The following is a 20,822-nucleotide window of genomic DNA, read 5'->3' as shown; positions in this document are numbered from 1 at the left end:
GGCCACTGAGTGCATACAAAAACAAGGCTATGTAAGTCACTCAGGGTAAGAGCTTCTGCTGGATGCCTTCATATAATGTAATTTCATGTTTATTGACTAGGTTGTGGTGAGCCAGCAGGCGCAAGCAAACACAATTGAAAGGTTCTCCTGCAGTGGGCTGTCACCAGTCATTGGAAAGACTGGCCTGACAGCAGTTGAGCAATTTTGAGCAATCTAAGGCAAGGTGTTGAAGTACATGAAATCTGCAAATTAATGGGGCTGAAAGATCATTTTCATGGCAGCGGGTGGAGACTGGTAAGCAGATAGTCTGGTTTCTTTGTCGCACAAATAACAAAATCTGGGAAGGGAAATATTTTCCATCTTGTGTGGCACGTAGCATAGTTACCTCTCAATTTTGTCGCTGCAGTAATTCATTTTCTCAGTAAGAATGGACATTTTGGTTCATTTTCTTTGGGAGCTGATGGAATTTGATGTGTCCATATTATAAGTGCAATACACCTGTGAGTGCATTATACCCGAGGGGTCTAGTCTGCCTTCCCTCCCTTTGGCTTGTGCAGGAACTCTTCCTGGGTGTTTTGTGACCTTACTTCTGCGGCTCCCCTGCTTCTGCTTATCCACGTCTTGCTGTAGTCAAACAATAAAAAAAGTTTGTTTTCAGTGGCAGGATGTATCCAAAAAAAAAAAGAAACTGCTTTGAATGTGGAAGGCACGTTTATCTGACTGTTCAGCCGGGCATAACATCCTGCTGTCCTGAGCACCCCAGCGGTGTAAAACCTTGTTAGATATTTAATTACATTCCTGATGTGAGTGTCACAGTTAGCAAGTTGAAGTTGCATTTTGGTTTTGTCGTCCTCTTGCATTTCCTCCCTCTTACCGTAATGGAGACGGGCTGTGAGCTACAGTAAGCCGAAGTATTAAACGTGGCTAGACTTTAAGTATTTTGGCACCACACAGCCTTCACAGTGGATACACTTATGCTCTCTTTCCATTGGGAGACGTTCTGGGTATATGAGACTAATGTAATTTAATGTAACGGAACATGCATGTACCTCCTGCAAAATAAGAAAGCTCTACATTTTTCATATGTCTCAGTTTCTAAGGTTGAGGTGCAAAAAACAACTGAAACAACATGAGCTGAGAGCGTCCTGGAGTGTCCTAGAAATGACTCATATTTTTCCAGGGGATGAAAAAAAAAACAAAGAACCGAAGAAAAATATGAAAGCCCACATTCCTCGTAGGATTCCGTTAGCCTTTCACAAACAGAAAGCCTACTTGTGCGTGGGTTAGCGAGCTATTGTTTTTCCAGGAAAACCCCTTCAAAACACGGCCTTGCAGACCCGCGGTTTGAAAACAGCCCCGAGGTAAAGTTAGTGCAGCGACTGTTTCGTACCGTCGCCTCTGCAGCACCGCTCACACTGGCCTTGTGGGCGTTGGTGCGCTTTTTGCACCTTTTGCCGGTGTATGGTATTATTTTATGCTATCTGGTGGAAACACAAATGAGCAAGCCAGCAAATGTGGTGGTAATTATCTTGCCATGCGGCTAGCATGGAAAATGATTCATTGCGCATCTGAACGCATTGTGTAAACCTCGCCGGGGCTATTTCCTGAAAGTGCACGCATTGATATGATTAATTTTTTAAATTGGCTTTTAAAGAAACATCATTACATCTGAATGTGGAAATGTTCTTTTTAGTGTATTCTTGGTCCATAAAATAAATGTACTTCATCAAGTAAATATTTTTTTGACCAAAAAAATTAATCGGAAATTTGATGTCTTCCCTGAAATCTCTCTCCCATCTCTCGTCTCCCTTAGGTTTTGTGGTAGACCCCTTATGACACTGCTTCTCCACTTTCACTCACTCTCTCACTTGCACGCTCTTTCAGAGGGTTTCTCACTGTCCTCTTGTACCTGTGTGTCGATGCTGTGATTTGGCCCCTGGGGATGGGGGCGTGGCTGGGCAGGTGCAGCACGTGTGTTGCGCCTCTTGGCCATAGTAGTCCATGTTCCTACATTTATATCCCCCCGCCCCCCAGGGGTCAATATCTCAGCACTGTTCCTGGGTGATGGGTTGTGAACACCCCCTGGTGCACTTGGTGTAACCCCCCCCCCCCCACCACGTACCCCCACAGGCGGTGTCTCCTTGCCCAGGCAGCAGCATGTCCCTTCCCACTGACACTGAGCTGAAGGAGCTCAGTCCTGTGGACTTCATCCAGCTGCAGCAGTACATTGACTGTGAGTGCTGCGACCTCCCCCCCCCCCCCATTTCCCTATTTCAACCCCCCCACCCCCCCAGAACTTAGTATTATTCACTCCCCTCCTCACATTCACCTGTTTCCACCCCCTAGCTCTGAGTACCCCCCTATCCCCCACCCTCTCCTGTGTGGAGGAATATGATACTGCACAGATAGATTGCATTTTTTTGAACTCCTCCGTGCTCTACCAGCACTGTGCCGCCCACGCCGTGTTCAACGAGCTGCTTATCAGTCAATCGGGGGAGACACGCTTGTCTGTTTCTTTTGTTCTTTCGGTTTTGATGTTTGTCGCTTCATTTAAAAGCGAATGGTTGCAAGAAACCAAATGAGCTCAATTTCTGACACACTGGCGGGATGACATTTTGTGAAATTTGATTTGAGAGAGTGAGATGGAGCTCGGTCACCTGCTGAGGGCAATCCCTTTACGGTTGACAATTTGTTTAAAAATGTCATTTGCAAGAAAAGGAAGTCACAGGAAGAAAACAGACCTGTGCTGTATCTTAGTCTGACACACATATGAGCATGCTGTGTCTATTCTGTTCCTGAAATCTTCTGTTCTTTCCACTCGCACATTTGTTAGTGTTAGCATTTTGTCATTAAAGTGTGTGTGTGTGTGTGTGTGTGTGTGTTTGAGCCAATTGTTTTGGTGTATCCTTTTTTTTTTTTTTTTTTTACGTGGCTGCTAAGTATGCGTGTTTGTGTCTGCGTGTCTGTGTTTGTGTGTGTGTGTCTGTATGTTTGTGTGTGTGTGTTTCTGTGTCTGTGTGTGTGTGTGTGTGTGTGTGTGTGTTGTTTGTGTATGTGTGTCTCTGTCTGTCTGTGTGTGTGTGTGTGTGTGCCTGCATGCCCATGCACAATCTCTGATTTGCTTGTTGGATGTGATAGCTGAAAGTGGGCTTAGCAGGGAGGGATTTCAGAGTGCTGTGCAGACGCTTTGCTCCAGTGTTGTTCCTGCAGAGGCGTTAGGGTTGCCTCTCTGCTGTTGGTCTCCAGACTGCAGGCTGAAGGTGAAGGACGTGATGAAGGAGTTTGATGCAGACGGCCAGCTGGCTCAGCACCGAAACGGAGAGGTGAGCCCCGCTCTCTCCTGTTAGGCCACACCCCCACTGTGACCACGCCCACTGCACGCAGAGATGACTCTGCGACAGAGATGTCTGTACCTGTAATGGGAACGGAGGGTGGAGGGAGGGGGGCTGTTCATCTTTCACTGTTATGTAATGCATACATCTCACAATGTTTTGAGAAATGCATTAAAGTACTTATTTTATTGTGTGCAGAAAATTAACCTTGTTTCATTCTATGTTTAATGTTCACTTTTTCCACTGGTCTTATCTTTAGATGTCATTGGTCAACTTTGGGCAGAAAAAAATATTTATGCAACACAGTGTCTGTCCATTTGTGAATGTGGTATTTGGGTTTGGGTGCACCCCTTAATAACCACTCCCCTCTGAGGCTACACAGAGGCTGGCCCCTCCCTGCATGTAGGGCCATGTTTGATTCACATGCTGAATTGGGCTACTGATTGGCTCATCCTGCTAAGATGCTTGGTTCAAGCATAGCAACATGCCCCAAGGTCAAATCATGACATTCCTTTGCACACCATGGACAGCATCCCTGCAGGGTGGCGTGTAAATTGGCTAAGGAGCCATCCCAAGATGCTCCAATCCTGGCTGAGCTGCTGGACTGCAGCATTACGTTTATTTGGCAGACGCTTTGTGCAATAAGTGAAGAGATGCAGCAGATTGCAGCATGTGCTTCAAGGGCGTATGCTTGGCTGCACTCTCCTAAAAAGATAAGGGTGTTTCAGCAGCGAGATGGGGCTGTAAATGCAGCTGGTCTCTCAGAATGGAAATGGACTCCGACCAGGAAGCAGAGGCTCCACAGCGGCAGGAACGGCTGTCCTCTTTAACAGCTCCGACTGAACAAATGGCTCCTGAGGACAGATGCACGGAATTAATCATGCTTTCGAACAGTGGCAATGCACTTAGTTTAAAATATTAACAGGCAAAGCTATGCAGGATTATGCGGGGAGGAGAAAATAAATGTGTTGGAGCACGTACCGTGCTGTGCCCGAACTTGGTGGCCCGCGGGAAACCTCCCCTCCCGTGGAGGCCAAATGCCCACTAATCCCCAAAACACGCCTCGCCTTTGAGGTTTGAGACATGGAGCGAGAGGCCTTTGGCAGTGATGCAGGTGGCAGCAGACTTTGGCCAGTGTCAGCGGTGAAGAAGCTTGCTGGCTTAATCGGGGTCGGGTGGCTTCGTTTTGAGAAAACCGATAGTTAGGATGGCTCAAATTTAAATAGAGACGTCATCTAACACCTCACTGAAAGGCAACCCTGGGAATCTGTCAGCAAACTTTGATCGCTGCCTTCCAGTCAGTCGGTTGTTTTGCTTGATGCTGAACAAATGAAACTACGAGCGACCACATTGTTCTGCTCACCACGAAGGAAAATAGCAGGTGCAATATGATATGCAAGCATGGAGAACAACCGCAGTCAGAAGTGTGATGACAGTGATATCATAACTGACCTAACCTCAGTCATTTCACAAAGGAAAGTTTTCTTACGTGTTTTTAAAGAGTGTTAACTTGCACCATTGTTTTCCTACCCGTAGGAGTGCGTACACTCATGATCTTAACAGGGCAATGAATAATGTTCTCTTAACAATAATTGGTAATTTACTTTACAGATTTACAGCTTGGATTTTACATAGATACCCTGAAGGTGCTTCGATTATAGCTTGCGGACTAAGTTGCTTGAAAAACAACCACGTCATTCTTTGTTGTTATGCCAACCACACAGCAAACCCACAGGCCTTATTTCTCTTTGATGTGTAAAAGCTTGGTCTGTCCAACTAAAATATTTCCCTGGGGTTTTTATTCTCTCATACCTGTGATGTGAATGAGTCGGCGGGGCTGGCTGAGGAGGCGTGTCTGTGGCTGAACCTCTGGCTTTGAGCTCGGCGGGTGCTGGCAGTGTTGGGGGAAAGATGGGTGGGTGTGCAGCTCCTCTGTCTCTCCCCTGTGGAGTGGCCTCCACAGTAATGACCTTCCCTCCTATGTCTTGACGTCTCTTTTGTCCCCCCCTCCACCCCGGCAGTGCATTAAGGAGGAGGGCTTCCGGCTCTTTCTCAAGGCCTACCTGGAGGTGGAGGATTTCCCAGCAGACCTCTGCCAGCGCCTCTTCCGTTCCTTCCAGACTTCCGAGACCGCCGGACCAGACGGAACGGAGCCTTCCACTGAAAGTGAGACCACACCTCCCACAACCGTGACCCCACCCTGATTGTAAACAGAACACCCCCCCCCCCCCCCCCCCGGAACAACCATGACTGCACCCCCGCTCTATTTATAAGCATAACTACTCCTCTCACCACTGTGACCCCACCCTGTTTATGAACATAACCCCCCCCCCCCCCGTCCCACGACTATGACAGCCTGATAATGTGCATCTGAATCACTGTGCTCACCCTGGCATTACATCCGGGGCGGGTTATTACAGACGAGGTCTTGTTCAGTGTTCAGTATGTGAGAATCAGACCTTTTCTTTTGCTCAGACCGCCTGATAGCAACAGCACAAAGAGCACAAACAGCCTTAATCTTTAAAAAGCTAAATCAATGTGTGTCTGTTTGTCTGATAGGCGCGGTGTGCCTTCCTCGCCACCTTCCTCTGCACTGTGGCTGTAGTCGATAGCGCTGGTCGGCGTGTTTTTGCCGAGTTCGTGGCCCCCTGTGTCGTGCTCACCCTCCGTGTCGTTCTCTTTTTCAAGGGGAGGTCTTCCTGAAGGACGTTTCCTGTTACTTCTCCCTGCTGGAAGAGGGACAGCCTCGCGAGAAGCTCGAGTGTGAGTCCCCAAACCTTTAGGGACCCGAGCGAGATGGAAGCTTTCCTCTGTGCGACGGTGCCCGTTTACCCCATCGTTCCCCCGGCCCTCTGTCTACTGTCCTCTCAGTTGAGAGGAGAGCAGGCCTCTTACCATGTTCAGATTGCCTCCACTGCAGTCAGTACAGGTGCTTACCAAACCTTTTTTTTTTCTTCCCTGTTTCAGTCACTTTCAAACTGTATGACAAAGACGGCAATGGAGTCCTGGACAGTTCGGTAAGAGAAGTAAACGCGCCTCGCCGCTCGCCCACAGCCCAGTCACCGTGAGCCCCAGATGAGTGGCGGGCCCGTTAAGAATGACCTGCTGCGCGAAGCCAATTTCAAGGCAATTTTACGGTTGGCCAGGTGCCGGCGCATCATATTTTCAGCGCTACAGGCCAGCGGCCGTGTCAGGGCCGCACCGCGCACGCAGCTGCGAGAGGGCTGGGAAACTCACTGCAGCGCTGTGTGGACGGAAATGTGGAATTTGCTGTGTAGGAGTTTCTGGCTGTGAGATGAGGAGGCAGCGCTGTAAATGAGCTATAAATGAGTATGTGTCCCGTACTCTGGCAGTGACTCACTCACTCCCTGACTCACTCACAGAGCTGATCGACTGACTAAGTCACTGGCTTGGCAGTCCACCCCCAAGGGAACTGCAGTACCAATGTTTCACCACTAGAGGCGTTCAGAACAGTGTGGCAGTGACTGCTGTTGATGTTTCCTGTTTGCTGCTCTTGGTCGAATAAATTAAGAGTAGTATGTTTCGCAACGCCTTTTGTTCACAAAATGGCCAAAAGCGAATGCACCCAGTTTGCCCCAGTGAAAACACAGTCTCTACCACCGGCCCTGTTTTTTGTGCTTTGAAGCTTTGGCATCCCTGATGTGGTTTTTAATCCCTTGTTTCCACAGGAAGTTGATCGGATTATAGCCCAAATGATGCATGCTGCAGATTACCTGGGCTGGGATGTGACTGAGCTCAGGCCGGTAAGGGACCACACACACATGCACGCACACACACACGCACACACACACACACACACCCACACGCACACACACTTGTGCACACACACACGCATACCCACACACACACTTGTGCACACACACACGCACACACACACACGCACGCACACAAACTTGTGCACACACACACGCATACCCACACACACGCACGCACACACACTTGTGCACACACACACACACACACACACACTAATGCACACACTCACACACACAGACACACATGCACACACACACACACACACACACTTGTGCACACACACACGCACACCTACATAGACACACATACACTCACACACACACAAATACACTCACACACACACACACACACAGCTTCGCCTCTGTAAAACAGGGAAATCAATGTCTTCGCTCTATGAAATATGTACTGATCCCCCCCCCTTTGGGACAGCTGTTAAAATAAATGCTCTGGTTCAGGCTGCACTGTTCGGCCAGCACTATCTGGGGTTTTGTGCCTGGATTATTGAAATTTATACATTTAGTTTTATTGACATTTATTCTTATTCTGAATGTGTGTTTGTTTTGGAGACACGACTTTCAGAGTTTTAATATCTCCGAATCTGGTTAGCTGAAATGAAGTCCATGGTTTATTTCAACAATCAAAATGAAAATACGCCAAGATGATTCCAGCACTGCGAGAAGGAGCGCTGTGAGGTCGTAGGGCCCTGGAAGGGAGACCACTGACAGAGGCCTGTGATTGGATGGGTAGACCGCTCGCAGTGCCCTGTGATTGGATGGGTAGACCGCTGACTGTGCACTGTCATTGGCCAGGTGCTGAAAGACATGATGACAGCCATCGATTCTGACAGCAGTGGCACGGTGTCCTTGGAGGAGTGGGTGGAGGGAGGGATGAACAACGTGCCCCTGCTGGTGCTGCTGGGACTGAAGGTGAGAGCCTGAAGTGCTGAGAACACTCTTTACTGCACACCGCACACACTGCACACCTCTTTCTGACTACTGAACACATTCTGTACTGCGCACACTGCACACGTCTCTTTCTGACTACTGAACACATTCTGTACTGCACACACTGCACACCTCTTTCTGACTACTGAACACATTCTGTACTGCACACACTGCACACCTCTTTCTGACTACTGAACACATTCTGTACTGCACGCACTGCACACGTCTCTTTCTGACTACTGAACGCATTCTGTACTGCACGCACTGCACATGTCTCTTTCTGACTACTGAACACATTCTGTACTGCACACACTGCACACGTCTCTTTCTGACTACTGAACACATTCTGTACTGCACACACTGCACACGTCTCTTTCTGACTACTGAACACATTCTGTACTGCACACACTGCACACCTCTTTCTGACTACTGAACACATTCTGTACTGCGCACACTGCACACTTCTCTTTCTGACTACTGAACACATTCAGTCCTGCACTGAACACTTTCAGCGCTCTACACGCAGCACTCTCTCTCTCTTCCATTTGCTTCTTCCTCCACCTCTCTCCTTGCCTGTTTCTCACATCAGTCTCTCCACCTCCTCCCTTGCTCTCCTCGCCATCCTTTGCAGTTTCTCCTCTCTTCACTTTCTTGTTCCATACCTCCCCCTCATTGCCGCTCCCTCCTCCCATCTTCATGAATATTCATGAGATGCCGGGGCGCAGAGCTACTTTGATTTTGAATTATTGGCAGTTAATGCCGTCGGCAGCGGAAGCGCGCTGATGACAGGCTCGGTGCTAATGAGTATGCGTGTGTGCGCCTTCATCAGTCTCCCCAAGACAAGCAGCGAAGGGTCCAGAAACGTAAGTGTGGGTACGGGAGTTGCAGTTTAAAGCTGGTGATTTAAAGTGTTCCTTTTCCTCTTCCTGAATGTGCACACCCACAGTAGTGCATATAGTTACTGCTGTCTTGCTAAACTGGAGCTTCACAGAGCACACACTTTAAACCTTAAAGGAGACGTGAAGCACTTGGTAATATGACTGGTTCATTTACTTTTTACCTTGGACATGGTCCTGTATTGAAACCCAAAATTGACCTTAATTTGCTTTTTGGGCAGCTACTAGCACTTGAGTGCAGCTATCTTGAACCAAGCTATGTTGTGACAACACTAGGTTGGTTTATGTCAACTACTCCAGCTATTCTGATTACTAGACTGCTGACTTTCAATGAGCTCAACAATGAATTGTGAGGGAAAAACAAAATCACGAACCCAAGGAGGGTCCTTTTGTATTGCTCCGGGATGCTCAAATGAGTATTACTGAAAACATTAATTTTCACAAACTGCTTCTGATGAGACCTCAGCATCGCTAGCCACTTTGAAATTGCAAACAGGTCTCTCCTTGGAACTTTGAATTTTAGTTTCTTTTTCTTGCAAATAAGGGTGAATTTCAGATTTGAATGTAGGGCCATACATTATCTAAGGTAAAAGGCAAATGAACCAGAGACATATTACCGAGCAATTCACAACCCTGTTATTGGGAACACAAGCAAGTCTTTCTCTCTCTGTCTCTCCATCTCTCCACCCTTTCTCTGTCTCCCTCACCCTCTCTCCATCTCTCTCTCTCTCTTCCCTCTCTCTCCTGTTCTCTTCACTGACACTGACTTCAGTACCTTCTCCACACCATCAGCAGGGGTTTCCATGTCAAACTGACCCCTCACATCCATGCTGCCTGAGTGGGGCGGGGTCATGTGTTGGCATGAGCTGGTGGGCCACATGATCTGGGCACCGTTAGACAGCAGGACACGCCCACTCGCCAGCCAGCCTCCTCTGCAGTCCTTTACATTGTAGAATTGTGTTCAGCATAGGGCCACACAGGCAGAGATGCTATTCCTAAAAATGTGTTTTTATGCTTATGCTTTCATACACCAGTTGGGGCAGTGGGGTCACATGGTAAAACTCCTCACCCTGCTACAGAGTGTCCCATGGTGTGATTGGTTGACTGGAAGGACTGGGGAGGTTTTATAACGACTTTTATAACGCCTCCACTGCTACGTCACCCTGGCGAATCGTCTAACTCTGAACTGAGAGAGGTGATAGCTGGTGCATATTACCATCTGTTGCTCTGGAGTGTACTGACAGGCTATCATGTTAAAAACGCAATAAAAATACTCTGAAGCTAATAGGGGTGCACCAGCCATTCATGGACATTCGCGCACCACCAGAAAGCGTAAAACAGCCTTTGCCCAGGGTGCACTTGGGTATTTTAAACCGCCAGCATTCCTGAAATGCAGCAGTGGTTTCACGGGCGTGCGAGCGGCGGCGTTTCGGCCCGTGCCCTGAAGCTCAGGCGCTGCCGCTCAACGCTGGCGGCTCGCACGGCTCGCTCACGGCTCGCTCACGGCGCAGGGGAGAAACGAGAGAAAGTCACGTCTTCGCCACAGATGCCTGCCGTTTACAGCTCGCTGTCACTGGCTGGCTGCGCGCATCGACGCCGGCTGTGAAACCCCAGAAGGCCGGGGACTTCCCCTCCGCAGCGCTATTTCAGGCCTTTCTCTGTGAAGCTGCAGGCAGGAAGGCCTGGCTCTGCCGCGGTCACGGCTGCCGCATGCCCACGCAGTGGTTTGCTCCAGGCTGGACCGGAGCGCACTGACTCATTTTAACCAGGCTGCAGGGCTTCCTAATAGAAACCATGTCCTCCCTTTCAAGTTCACGGATGACTTATTTCACTTCCCTTGGGAACACACAATTGTCATTTGGCATTTTTATTTTAATCTAAAACGGTTCCAGCGTTTCCTTCAAAATTGTTTGTCGTCCCCAAACTGGGCTTGCCATAATCATCTAACCTCTTGAAGGAACCGAAACTTATTACCCAGAGTATAAGCTTTAAAAATGTCCCAAAGGGTTCTAGCATTATTTAACCGATTTCTCATTTGGTATTTTGTTTTCTGTTCATTGTTCCCACAAGTGAGGTTAATAACCAGGAAGTGTACAGCATTTGTCAAATGGGACCTTTTGTTTTATCAGCAGACCTGCTGGAAACAAACGGTTGTGCACAGTAGCGTCGGGAGCACATTCCTGTTACCGGAGGAATGGTAGCATTAAACAGCCACAGGCAATCTTGGTAATTAAGCAAGACTGCTGAGTCCACAATGACCTGTTAATATAAAAGGGCAAAATCCCACCATTCTTCACAGCACAAGTGCGATTAGACACCAGTGTGCAAAACTGCAGGGAAAGTAGGAGTGCAAGCCATGTACTTCCAGATATATTTGCTGGGTTTTCTGTTTATTATATTTTTGTACTCCGAGAAAGAAAGGTATGAATTTCTTGTATGGATTCTTCATCACTGCTAGATCTGAAGGTGCCAACAAAATGGCTGAAATTCTCTCTGGCAGCAAATTCGATGCACTGTTTTTGTTGTTTTTTTGCACACAAAGGAAGATCTCTGTGGGCTAGCTTTCGTTTAGCGACAGATGTGAGCACATTGTCATTTCCTCTCTGTACGAACAACATGGAGGAGGGACTGATGACATGAAACTGCGCTTTGTTGGGGGCGATACTGATGGTTCCTTCGGCCACTACGTTATTTGTTCACGCATTCACAGTTCAACCGCACAAATAGGAACCGGAAAGCACACTGCAGTATGCGTTGTTTCACCACAAGATATACTTTAGAAAAAAACTTTAAACTTTGCCTAAGCTGAATGCCGCCCTTCCTTTTCGCCCCTCCATCAGATGACCCAAAAAGACGGGCAGCACCTTTGGAGGATGAAGCATTTCAACAAGCCGGTGTACTGCAACGTGTGCCAGAGCATGCTGCTGGGACTGCGCAAGCAAGGGCTCTGCTGCACGTGTGAGTACCGGGAGTCGCCACAAGAGGGCAGCATGCATAAGCACAAGGGAAACGAAGCTCATTTTGCACAGCCTCTTCCGTGCATTCAGTTTTACACCAGCGGCGGCACCACAGACTCTGACCCAGACACCTGCTGTGCATGCTGGTTTGCTGGAGCCCCTCTGTTGCTTGGTTAATTTTGTTGGAAATCTTGTCTAAGCTCTACCTGAAGTTTTTCCTTGAAATTATTTTAATACAATGCCTGGCTTGCCTAGTTGCGTTCCATCATACACACTTTCATTCTTGTCTATTACCTAATATTTAATTTATGTAGTTGGCAACTGGAGATTTTTGCTCAAAGATATTTGTTTTTCAGGCTGTAAATATACGGTCCATGGGCGCTGTGCCAACAAGAACCCGTCCCCCTGCACCCGCACTTACGTCAAATCCAAAAAAGACACTGGGGTAAGGCTGCGGGGTTCTTAAAGGAGAAAGACTTTTTAAAGATTTATGTAATACATGATACTTCCTATGTGCAGATTCTGTCATTTTGTTAATGTGATATTTCCGGCTGTTTCTGGCTCAGTGTGGTTTACCTTTAGAGACTGTGGGTTTTAATGTTAATGCCTGCTCTTCTGTCTGTCTGTTTGTCTGTCTTCACTCCAGATAGCAGCTCATGACTGGGTCGCAGGGAACTGTGACTCTGGGAAGTGTGACAGGTGCCAGAAGAAGATTAAGAGCTACCATGGGCTGACGGGGAAACGCTGTGTTTGGTGCCACAGCATGGTGAGGGCCAGGAGCCGGCCCCCCCAGCCCCCCCGGCCCAGGGGCCCCGGCTCATCCACTCATCCTTATTACTGATTATAACAGAATGCATTTATATAGCGCCTTTCACTATCTCAAAGAATGGGGAAAACTCTTTGAAAACAGCAATGATGTGTAGCACCCACCATCAGCCACACTAGCAGATGACTAGGTGGCCAGATTGAGTGGGCTGGGAGCCCAACTCAGTGTGTGAATGAAAGAGCTCGGTTGGGCCTGAGTGAGGAACAGTTACAGGACTGGGGCACTTACAGGTGAGGTCTGATTAGTGTTTGTGTCTTGCAGAGGCATGATGAGTGTGTGTCGCAGGAGCCTTCCGAGTGTAACTGTGGGCCTCTGAGGGACCACATCCTGCCCCCCTGGGCCATCTACCCCGTTGTCAAGGTAGGGTATCCACACACACACACACACACACACACACATATACATATATACACACACACATACACACACACACACATATACACACACACACATGTACACACGCACACACACACACACACATATACACACACACACACACACACACACACACACATATACACACACATACACACACTCACACACACATACACACACACGCATATACACACGCGCACACACACACACACATGGGCACACACATATAAACGCGCACACACGCACACATACACACACACACACACACACATATGTACACACATACACACACACACACACACGTATACACACATATACACGCACACATACACACACACACACACATATACACACACACGGGCACACACACACACACACACACACATATACACACACGCACACACATATGTACACACACACACGCACACACACACATATATGTACACACATACACACACACACACACATATATGTACACACATACACACACACACACACACACACACACACACATACACGCACACGCACACACACACATACACACACACGCACACACACACATATATGTACACACACACACACACGTATACACACACACACATATGTACACATATACACAGACACACACACACACACATATGTACACATATACACACACACACACACACACACACACACACACACTCTGGTGCTGATACAGAGACAGAACCCTCAGTGACACTCAGCAGAAGCAGGCTCTGACGTGCCTGTGACGTTTGGATGGCTACTGAGGTCTTCCGCACAAAGAGGACTGCCATTGACGCGCTCAGTCCTGCCAGTGTCCTCGCTTTGTGCATTGTCCCCAATGGCCACAGAGAGCCATTCATTCACTTAATGTCTCCAACAGAAGATCCACTCATTTCAGGGAGAACTTTTTCCTCTTTTCCACGATTCTCCGCCCCACTTGCATACCTCTTGAATGCTGATGAGGCATCACTATCAAGCAACTGCATACAAGACCGCTGCAAAATCATGTTATATTCATAAGGCCCTGGAGTTGCAGCTTGCAATTAGATCAATTGTGCTTGAAGCGAAATGGCATTTAATGACAGGCGTCCGTTTGTTGCGGGCAGATTACAGTCACAGGCCTCTTTGACGGCGTCAGGGCCTGAATCTCTATGACGTTAAATGACGTTTTTCTCCCTGAAAATTCAGTTAAGCAAATGACTTGACTCTTTGTGCTGTCAAAAAACAGCCACAAGTACTACAAGGAAACATAAGCATGGGTTTGTGAAATAAAAAATGAACACTGGAATTATAGATGCACATGAAATTTGCATCTATTTGAATCCTTTTCTGAAATCTTACTCGTGTGCATTGCAGAATTCTTGTGGATTTGCTCATTCTCATTTTTATCCACTAGGGCACAGCGTAATTCGGTGGCCTCCCCTGACCCCTGTAAGGATTAGGATCTCCCTCCGCGGCAAACCAAATTCTTTAGAAAGGGGTAGCTAGGTCCACAAAGAAAAATACCAAGCGCAGTTCCTGCTGCCTATTGTGCAACAGCTGCGGCCGCTATCAGCGAAACATATTAGTGACTCATGGCATGACTCACGAAAGCACTGATGCAAATCAGGTAATGGCGCTACCGCACCCAAGCGGCTAGCGATCACAGTGTATGATGGCATGAAAATCCAAGACCACACGCGTGGAAAAGCGCTAAAATAATGTCAGGCAGAGTGGCGAGCGTCAGGTCTTCTAAACGAGAGCTGGAGGTCCTGCAACAGAAAGGACTCCGATATGGAGCTCAGTCACACACGATGCCAGAAATGTACTGTAGGTGTTGCTTGACACAGAGCAGATGTTAGGACATGATGAAATGATCTTAGAAGGAGGACCAAAGGGTCTTCAGTTTACCTCAAGCGTCGAAAAGGGGGTGGGGGCTCTCCAGCTGACCAGACTTGATTATAATGTAATTTAATCAATGATCTGGAAGAAATTGTCCCACTAAGCATTTAACCAGACTAAGTCATTGGTGTGCATGGTATTGACGTCACTGAGTAGGCTAATTAAATTATGCTGTGACAAACATTGCTATTTGGTTTCTTGTGTGCGTTTTATGGGTATGTTTCATGTAGCCGATGCTTCATGTTGAAAGCCACTTTATTGATTCAGTATAAATCATAAATACAGTTTGTGTAAAGCAATTGTTTCCCTTTTTTTTTTTACCTCATTCCAATGAAGATATCTCAGTTTACACAAAATTATAGAAAAGTAGTTCCCACTCACCCTCATACAAAGCTGGCGATACTGACATAGATTAATTTATATTTCAGCATATGCATAATAATAATAAGAAGAAGCAAATTATATATAATGAAATTGAATATATATATATATATATATATATATATATATATATATACACACATATTATCCGTAGATGTTCCGTAGAATAAACTAAGCCCCAGTGAGATTTAGCAGCTTTGACTATTTCATGGCCACTGGCCCTCGGGCAGGATTTAGAGGGGCTGTCCTGTGCTCTGAGTCGTGACGCTATCCACATTGTAGTGCTACATTAGCTGCAACCCGCAATTTAAACTGACCTCTTAAAAACAAAGGGGCCTTCGAGGAGAGAGAGTCTCCACACGGAGCTCACAGATATAATGGTGCGGCACATTTTGGCCTTCACATCAGCCTCCACAGGGTGTTTTTGTGCGAGGGTCAGGTCGTGTTTCATCTTCTGCGCTGCGTTAGCTTGCATGGTAGGCTGCTCCTCGGCTGGGCTGTCTGAGTGCAGTTAGTTTTTAAACTGAAAAATGGGTCTCGGTGTCAGGTTATTGCCGAAAGCACAAATAAAGTAGAAGACAAGTTTTTTGCTCGCAACTATTTTTGAAGTTGTGATTCAATAACGTTAATGGGAAATCTGCCTATTATTTTAGAAAGGGTTTATTTTAATTTGGATGAGCAGCACATGGGATATGGGATTCATCAGCAGCCAATCGGCTTCATGCGCTGCTGTAGACTCTAGTCTGAGCGTCTGTGAGAAATCTGAATCAAACAAGGACTCAGGTCAGAGAGCCACAATGTCTTGTGTTTCATTTCTTTTCAAATATGTCTACAGTGTTTGATGTAATTCTGACAGATTGTTTAATACATCCCCCAAATGTAAACATTAAAATTTCTAATGGCTTGGGAAACAGACGCTCCCAGATCCTCATCCAAAATGGATGGATCTCCCACCTCAGGGAACAAGAAATTACATTTTCTAAATTTTGAGCATTAATTGCATCTCTCTCTCTCTCTCTCTCACTCTCTCTCTCCCTCTCTCTCTCTCTCTCTCTCACTCTCTTGCTCTCTCTCTCTCTCACTCTCTTGCTCTCTCTCTCTGTGGTGCAGGAGAGGCCCAACAGCTTGAAGAACGGCTGCTCCAGTGCAGCGGAGGACAGTGAGCTGCAGAACACCACACCGGATGGGCAGGTTCTGCAGGTACTGTATGGCCTCTGTAAGTCTGAGTCAGCTCAGAAACGCACAGGTTCTGCAGGTACTGTATGGCCTCTGTAAAGTCTGAGCCAGCTCATAAACGCACAGGTTCTGCAGGTACTGTATGGCCTCTGTGAGTCTGAGCCAGCTCAATAACGCAGAGGTTCTGCAGGTACTGTATGGCCTCTGTGAGTCTGAGTCAGCTCAATAACGCACAGGTGCTTACACTCCCACACTCACTCTCACAATAGGCCACATAGCATCTTGGATCCTGCAAAATAATTAGATGGTCTGCTCAATATTGTTAACTTTGGAAGTTCTGTACCCTTATCATTGTAGCTAAGACTTTTCAGACTTTTTGATGTATCTGCGTGTGTCTATCAGTTTGATGAATATTCATGAAGGAGTGCACCCAGAACAACATGCAATGACATTTGATGTTCTGTCCTTGAGCATGCATCATCATGAATAGTCTAAACTGCAATATGGGACCTGTTACCATCCAGAACCTCCTTTAGTTAGGAAATAGTGAAGGTGGAAGGAATGCAGGATCTGACCATATGGTTAGTCTTTTTAAAAAAGACCTGTAGTGTCTACAGGTTTAACTCCAGTCCTGGAGGGCTGGAGTGTCTGCAGGTTTAACTCCAGTCCTGGAGGGCTGCAGTGTCTACAGGTTTAACTCCAGTCCTGGAGGTTGGTTTCTGGTTTCTTGCTTTCATTTTAGTAATCAAAAAACCCCCAGGCATGGAGTTTGAGATCCTTGGTCTATACTATAGAATCTGAAAGTTTACACAGTCCAGCTCATTTCCTGTTTTGCTCTTGCATGCGTGTGAAACTGAAAGGAGTTTTTTGTACCCCCCTCTCTTATCTGTGTGTAGATTAGCCCTGTTCCACACACACACCCCCTCCTGGTGTTCGTGAACCCCAAAAGTGGAGGCAAGCAAGGGGAGAGGTGAGGCCGCGCACCTGCCCACCACCTCGCATAGGACAGCACGTCTGGGTCAGAGGTCACGGTGTCACCGTCCGTGTGTCTTTGTGTCCCCTCCAGGGTCCTGCGCAAATTCCAGTACCTGCTGAACCCGCGGCAAGTGTACAACCTCTCTACCGGAGGACCAGGACCTGGGTAAGGCCTGCAGCAGCCTCACTGTCCGCTGCGGTTCAGCCATAAACACGATCATTACTATCACACATTAAAAATTGAATAAAGATAATGAACATTCAATAGAACACTAATGCATCTAACACAGTCGCATGCGATTGAAATCAAGCTTTGAAAAAACAAAAATATGCGCAAAAATCTTTTGCAATTTGCAACACCTTTCGTAAATCTGGCCTTTAGTGTTGTCATTTAAGCTTTGAAGCACTCTAACAACCCTAAAAACCAAATTGATTATCTGGGCGACACAACTGGGGATAGCTGGTTGTCAGAAGCCGTAAATGTCACATGATTTGCTTGCAAGTCCCCTGTGCTTCTGTGATGCCAGGGTCTTTGGAGATAAGATTTTACTCATATATTATTAAGATACCTTAAAGGTTCTTGTTGATGGACTAAGTTCATTGGAAATTACTGACGCACAAGAGGATAAATAGCTTCCAGGGAGCCGTTATTTTCCATAAAGCGATAATAAGCTTTTGTGTTGAAAATGAGTCAGTCGGACATTTTGTCATTCCCTGTTGCACTTCATCAATAATACCCATTAATTACATTTCTCTGCCTGAGCGACTCAGTTATGAGTCCTTGTTCTGTGATTGATTGTGTTTGTGTTGGGCAGGCTCCATTTCTTCAGGAACCTGGAGGACTACAGGATCTTGGTGTGCGGGGGGGATGGAACTGTGGGCTGGATTCTTGACGCTATAGGTGAGAGAGCTCCCCTCCCCCGATCGTCGCAGATTTGGAACATTCCGCTACGTTAGTGGTGTTATTCTAAGGAAAGGCTCATTGGACGATTCACAGCTCGGTATTTCCAGAAAGCCACAATCCTGTGGTTGGTGGAATTTTCCATAGAATCTACCTGGTGGATTTGTCTTCACAACACAGTTTTATTTTAAGCCAAAGTATTTATTTTTTATTTTCTTGCATGAATTCCCTAGCTGTCACTACAGAAGGGGTGGTACAGTCTTCTTGTGATAATTGTTCCTGACAGCAGAAAATATTTTTTGCGTCATTGTATTTTGAATCCTCTTACTGACTATTAAGATTTGACGTTCCTACAGTTCAGTATTGTTAGAAATGTCCTCCTCATGTAAACTCCAGACATTTTATGTAACAAACAATACAATTTCCAGGCATCAAAGGGCAGAATGAAAGGGGAAAATAACACTATTTTCTGGAAATAACACACAATATTTCTCTGTCAGACAAGGCCCAGCTGCTGGTGCGCCCCCCGGTGGCCGTGCTGCCCCTGGGCACTGGGAACGACCTGGCGCGCTGTCTCCGATGGGGCGGAGGTAAGGGCCGGGTTTGTTCCTCTGTCCCCATTTTGCGCGTCCCACTCCGACTCCCGCCTCTGTGTTCGTCAAAGTCAGTTTATGGACGTTGATGTTCCCTGTGTGACCCCGCAGGGTATGATGGGATGGATCTGGGGCGGATCCTGAAGGAGATCGAGAGCAGCTCCCAGGTGCTCATGGACCGCTGGAGCGTCCAGGTGATTCCCGAGGACAGCCAGGAGAGAGGGGACCCCGTGCCTTACGAGATCATCAACAACTACTTCTCCATCGGAGTGGTGAGTGGGCCCGGGGCACACAAACCCGCGCCTTTCGCAGGCAGCCCATTGGCTGGCCCCGAGCAGCTCTGACATCCCATTGGCTGTGTGTGTTTGTGTGTGGGCAGGACGCCTCCATTGCCCACCGGTTTCACATGATGCGGGAGAAGCACCCCCAGAAGTTCAACAGCAGGTGAGGTGGGCGGAGCAGAGGGGCAGGATGGAGAAGGAGGGGTTAGGGTGGAGTGACATGCCCCCAACACCAATGACTGATTTTCTTCGAATTTTCTTTCTTTCTTTGAATGAAAAAAAATGGAAAAAAATGTAACTCTCCATAATAGTCGATGTCATTTTAAACATCACCCCCACTTTCACCATGGGACTTTCTCCTCCCTTGGCTTGGTCTGATTTTTTTGTTGCTTGGTGATTTCTCTGCTACAAGGGAAGGAACAAACCCACATGGGCTACATGAGTCTGGCATTGGAGACATAGCTGCACCTGCTGTAAATGAGCTGTGAATTAGTGTGTGGAAGCAGAAAAGCTTCAGACAGATTATTTTATAACCCAATTATTGTGTATACCAGAGACTCAGTAACACTGCTCAGGTGGATATTTACGGAAGCAGTTCAGATGAAGTACCTTGCTCAAGAGTACAACGGCAGTGTCCCACCTGGGAGTCAAACCTGCAATCTTTCTGTTCTGATCCCATTTCCCTAGCCACAGATCTGATCCCACCAACACAGCTCAACACAACCCACAAAAACTGTATCTTTATAGACAAGATTTGCATTCATTCTCTAACCCTGTCTTCACTGTACTCTCTGTGTCCGCAGAATGAAGAATAAGCTGTGGTACTTTGAGTTTGCCACCTCAGAGACCATTTCTGCCTCCTGCAAGAAGCTGAAAGAGTGTCTCACTATAGAGGTGAGGGTGACTGGTCTCTTTCACTTGATGCTGATTGGTAGTGCCTCTCTGTCCCTCTGTGCTGCTGATTGGTAGTGCCTCTCTGTCCCTCTGTGCCGATTGGTATTGCCTCTTTCCCTCTGTGCTGATTGCTAGTGCCTCTCTATCCCTCTGTGCTGATTGGTAGTGCCTCTCTATCCCTCTGTGCTGATTGGTAGTGCCTCTCTATCCCTCTGTGCTGATTGCTAGTGCCTCTCTATCCCTCTGTGCTGATTGGTAGTGCCTCTCTTCCTCAGTGCTGTGGGACCCGCCTTGACCTGAGCAGCCTCTCCCTGGAAGGTGTGGCTATCCTCAACATTCCCAGCATGCACGGTGGCTCCAACCTGTGGGGCGAGGTCAAGAGGGTGGACAGCAAGGGTTTGGCCAATCAGGAGATCCCAGAGGTCATCGTGGACCCAGACATCCTGAAAACAAGCCAGCAAGGTACGCCAGCAAAAAGGCCACACGATGGGCCATGTCACCTGTCACGAATGGCAGGCCTTACAGTGTGTTCCCTGCTCCTCCCCCTCTAGACCTGAGTGACAAGCGGCTGGAGGTGGTGGGGCTAGAGGGCGCCATGGAGATGGGACAGATCTACACTGGACTGAA

At 47.4% G+C, this 20,822-nt stretch overlaps 1 protein-coding gene across 3 annotated transcripts in view; it reads left to right on the top strand.

Moving 5' to 3' along the window:
* Positions 1-20,822, top strand: part of dgkaa (diacylglycerol kinase, alpha a) — a 34,524-nt gene that overhangs the window by 10,573 nt on the left and 3,129 nt on the right. The window contains exons 2-22 of one of the 3 annotated variants that reach the window (XM_035381090.1): positions 2,131-2,233; positions 3,247-3,323; positions 5,354-5,498; positions 6,021-6,095; positions 6,300-6,349; positions 7,022-7,096; positions 7,919-8,035; positions 11,790-11,907; positions 12,263-12,351; positions 12,553-12,672; positions 12,994-13,092; positions 16,486-16,575; positions 17,448-17,521; positions 17,618-17,692; positions 18,342-18,427; positions 18,928-19,017; positions 19,132-19,292; positions 19,400-19,464; positions 20,105-20,195; positions 20,471-20,657; positions 20,747-20,822. In XM_035381090.1, the coding sequence (XP_035236981.1) occupies positions 2,158-2,233; positions 3,247-3,323; positions 5,354-5,498; positions 6,021-6,095; positions 6,300-6,349; positions 7,022-7,096; positions 7,919-8,035; positions 11,790-11,907; positions 12,263-12,351; positions 12,553-12,672; positions 12,994-13,092; positions 16,486-16,575; positions 17,448-17,521; positions 17,618-17,692; positions 18,342-18,427; positions 18,928-19,017; positions 19,132-19,292; positions 19,400-19,464; positions 20,105-20,195; positions 20,471-20,657; positions 20,747-20,822 (2,036 nt within the window). In that variant the 5' untranslated portion in view covers positions 2,131-2,157. The remainder of the gene's footprint in view (positions 1-2,130; positions 2,234-3,246; positions 3,324-5,353; positions 5,499-6,020; positions 6,096-6,299; positions 6,350-7,021; positions 7,097-7,918; positions 8,036-11,789; positions 11,908-12,262; positions 12,352-12,552; positions 12,673-12,993; positions 13,093-16,485; positions 16,576-17,447; positions 17,522-17,617; positions 17,693-18,341; positions 18,428-18,927; positions 19,018-19,131; positions 19,293-19,399; positions 19,465-20,104; positions 20,196-20,470; positions 20,658-20,746) is intronic. The other 2 variants (XM_035381089.1, XM_035381091.1) reach the window with 2 other exon arrangements.

The sequence above is a fragment of the Anguilla anguilla genome, chromosome 11 (assembly GCF_013347855.1).
Source record: "Anguilla anguilla isolate fAngAng1 chromosome 11, fAngAng1.pri, whole genome shotgun sequence".
NCBI lineage: Eukaryota > Metazoa > Chordata > Actinopteri > Anguilliformes > Anguillidae > Anguilla > Anguilla anguilla.
Note: the sequence above shows the minus strand (reverse complement) of the source record. Positions and strands in the feature narration are given on the sequence as shown.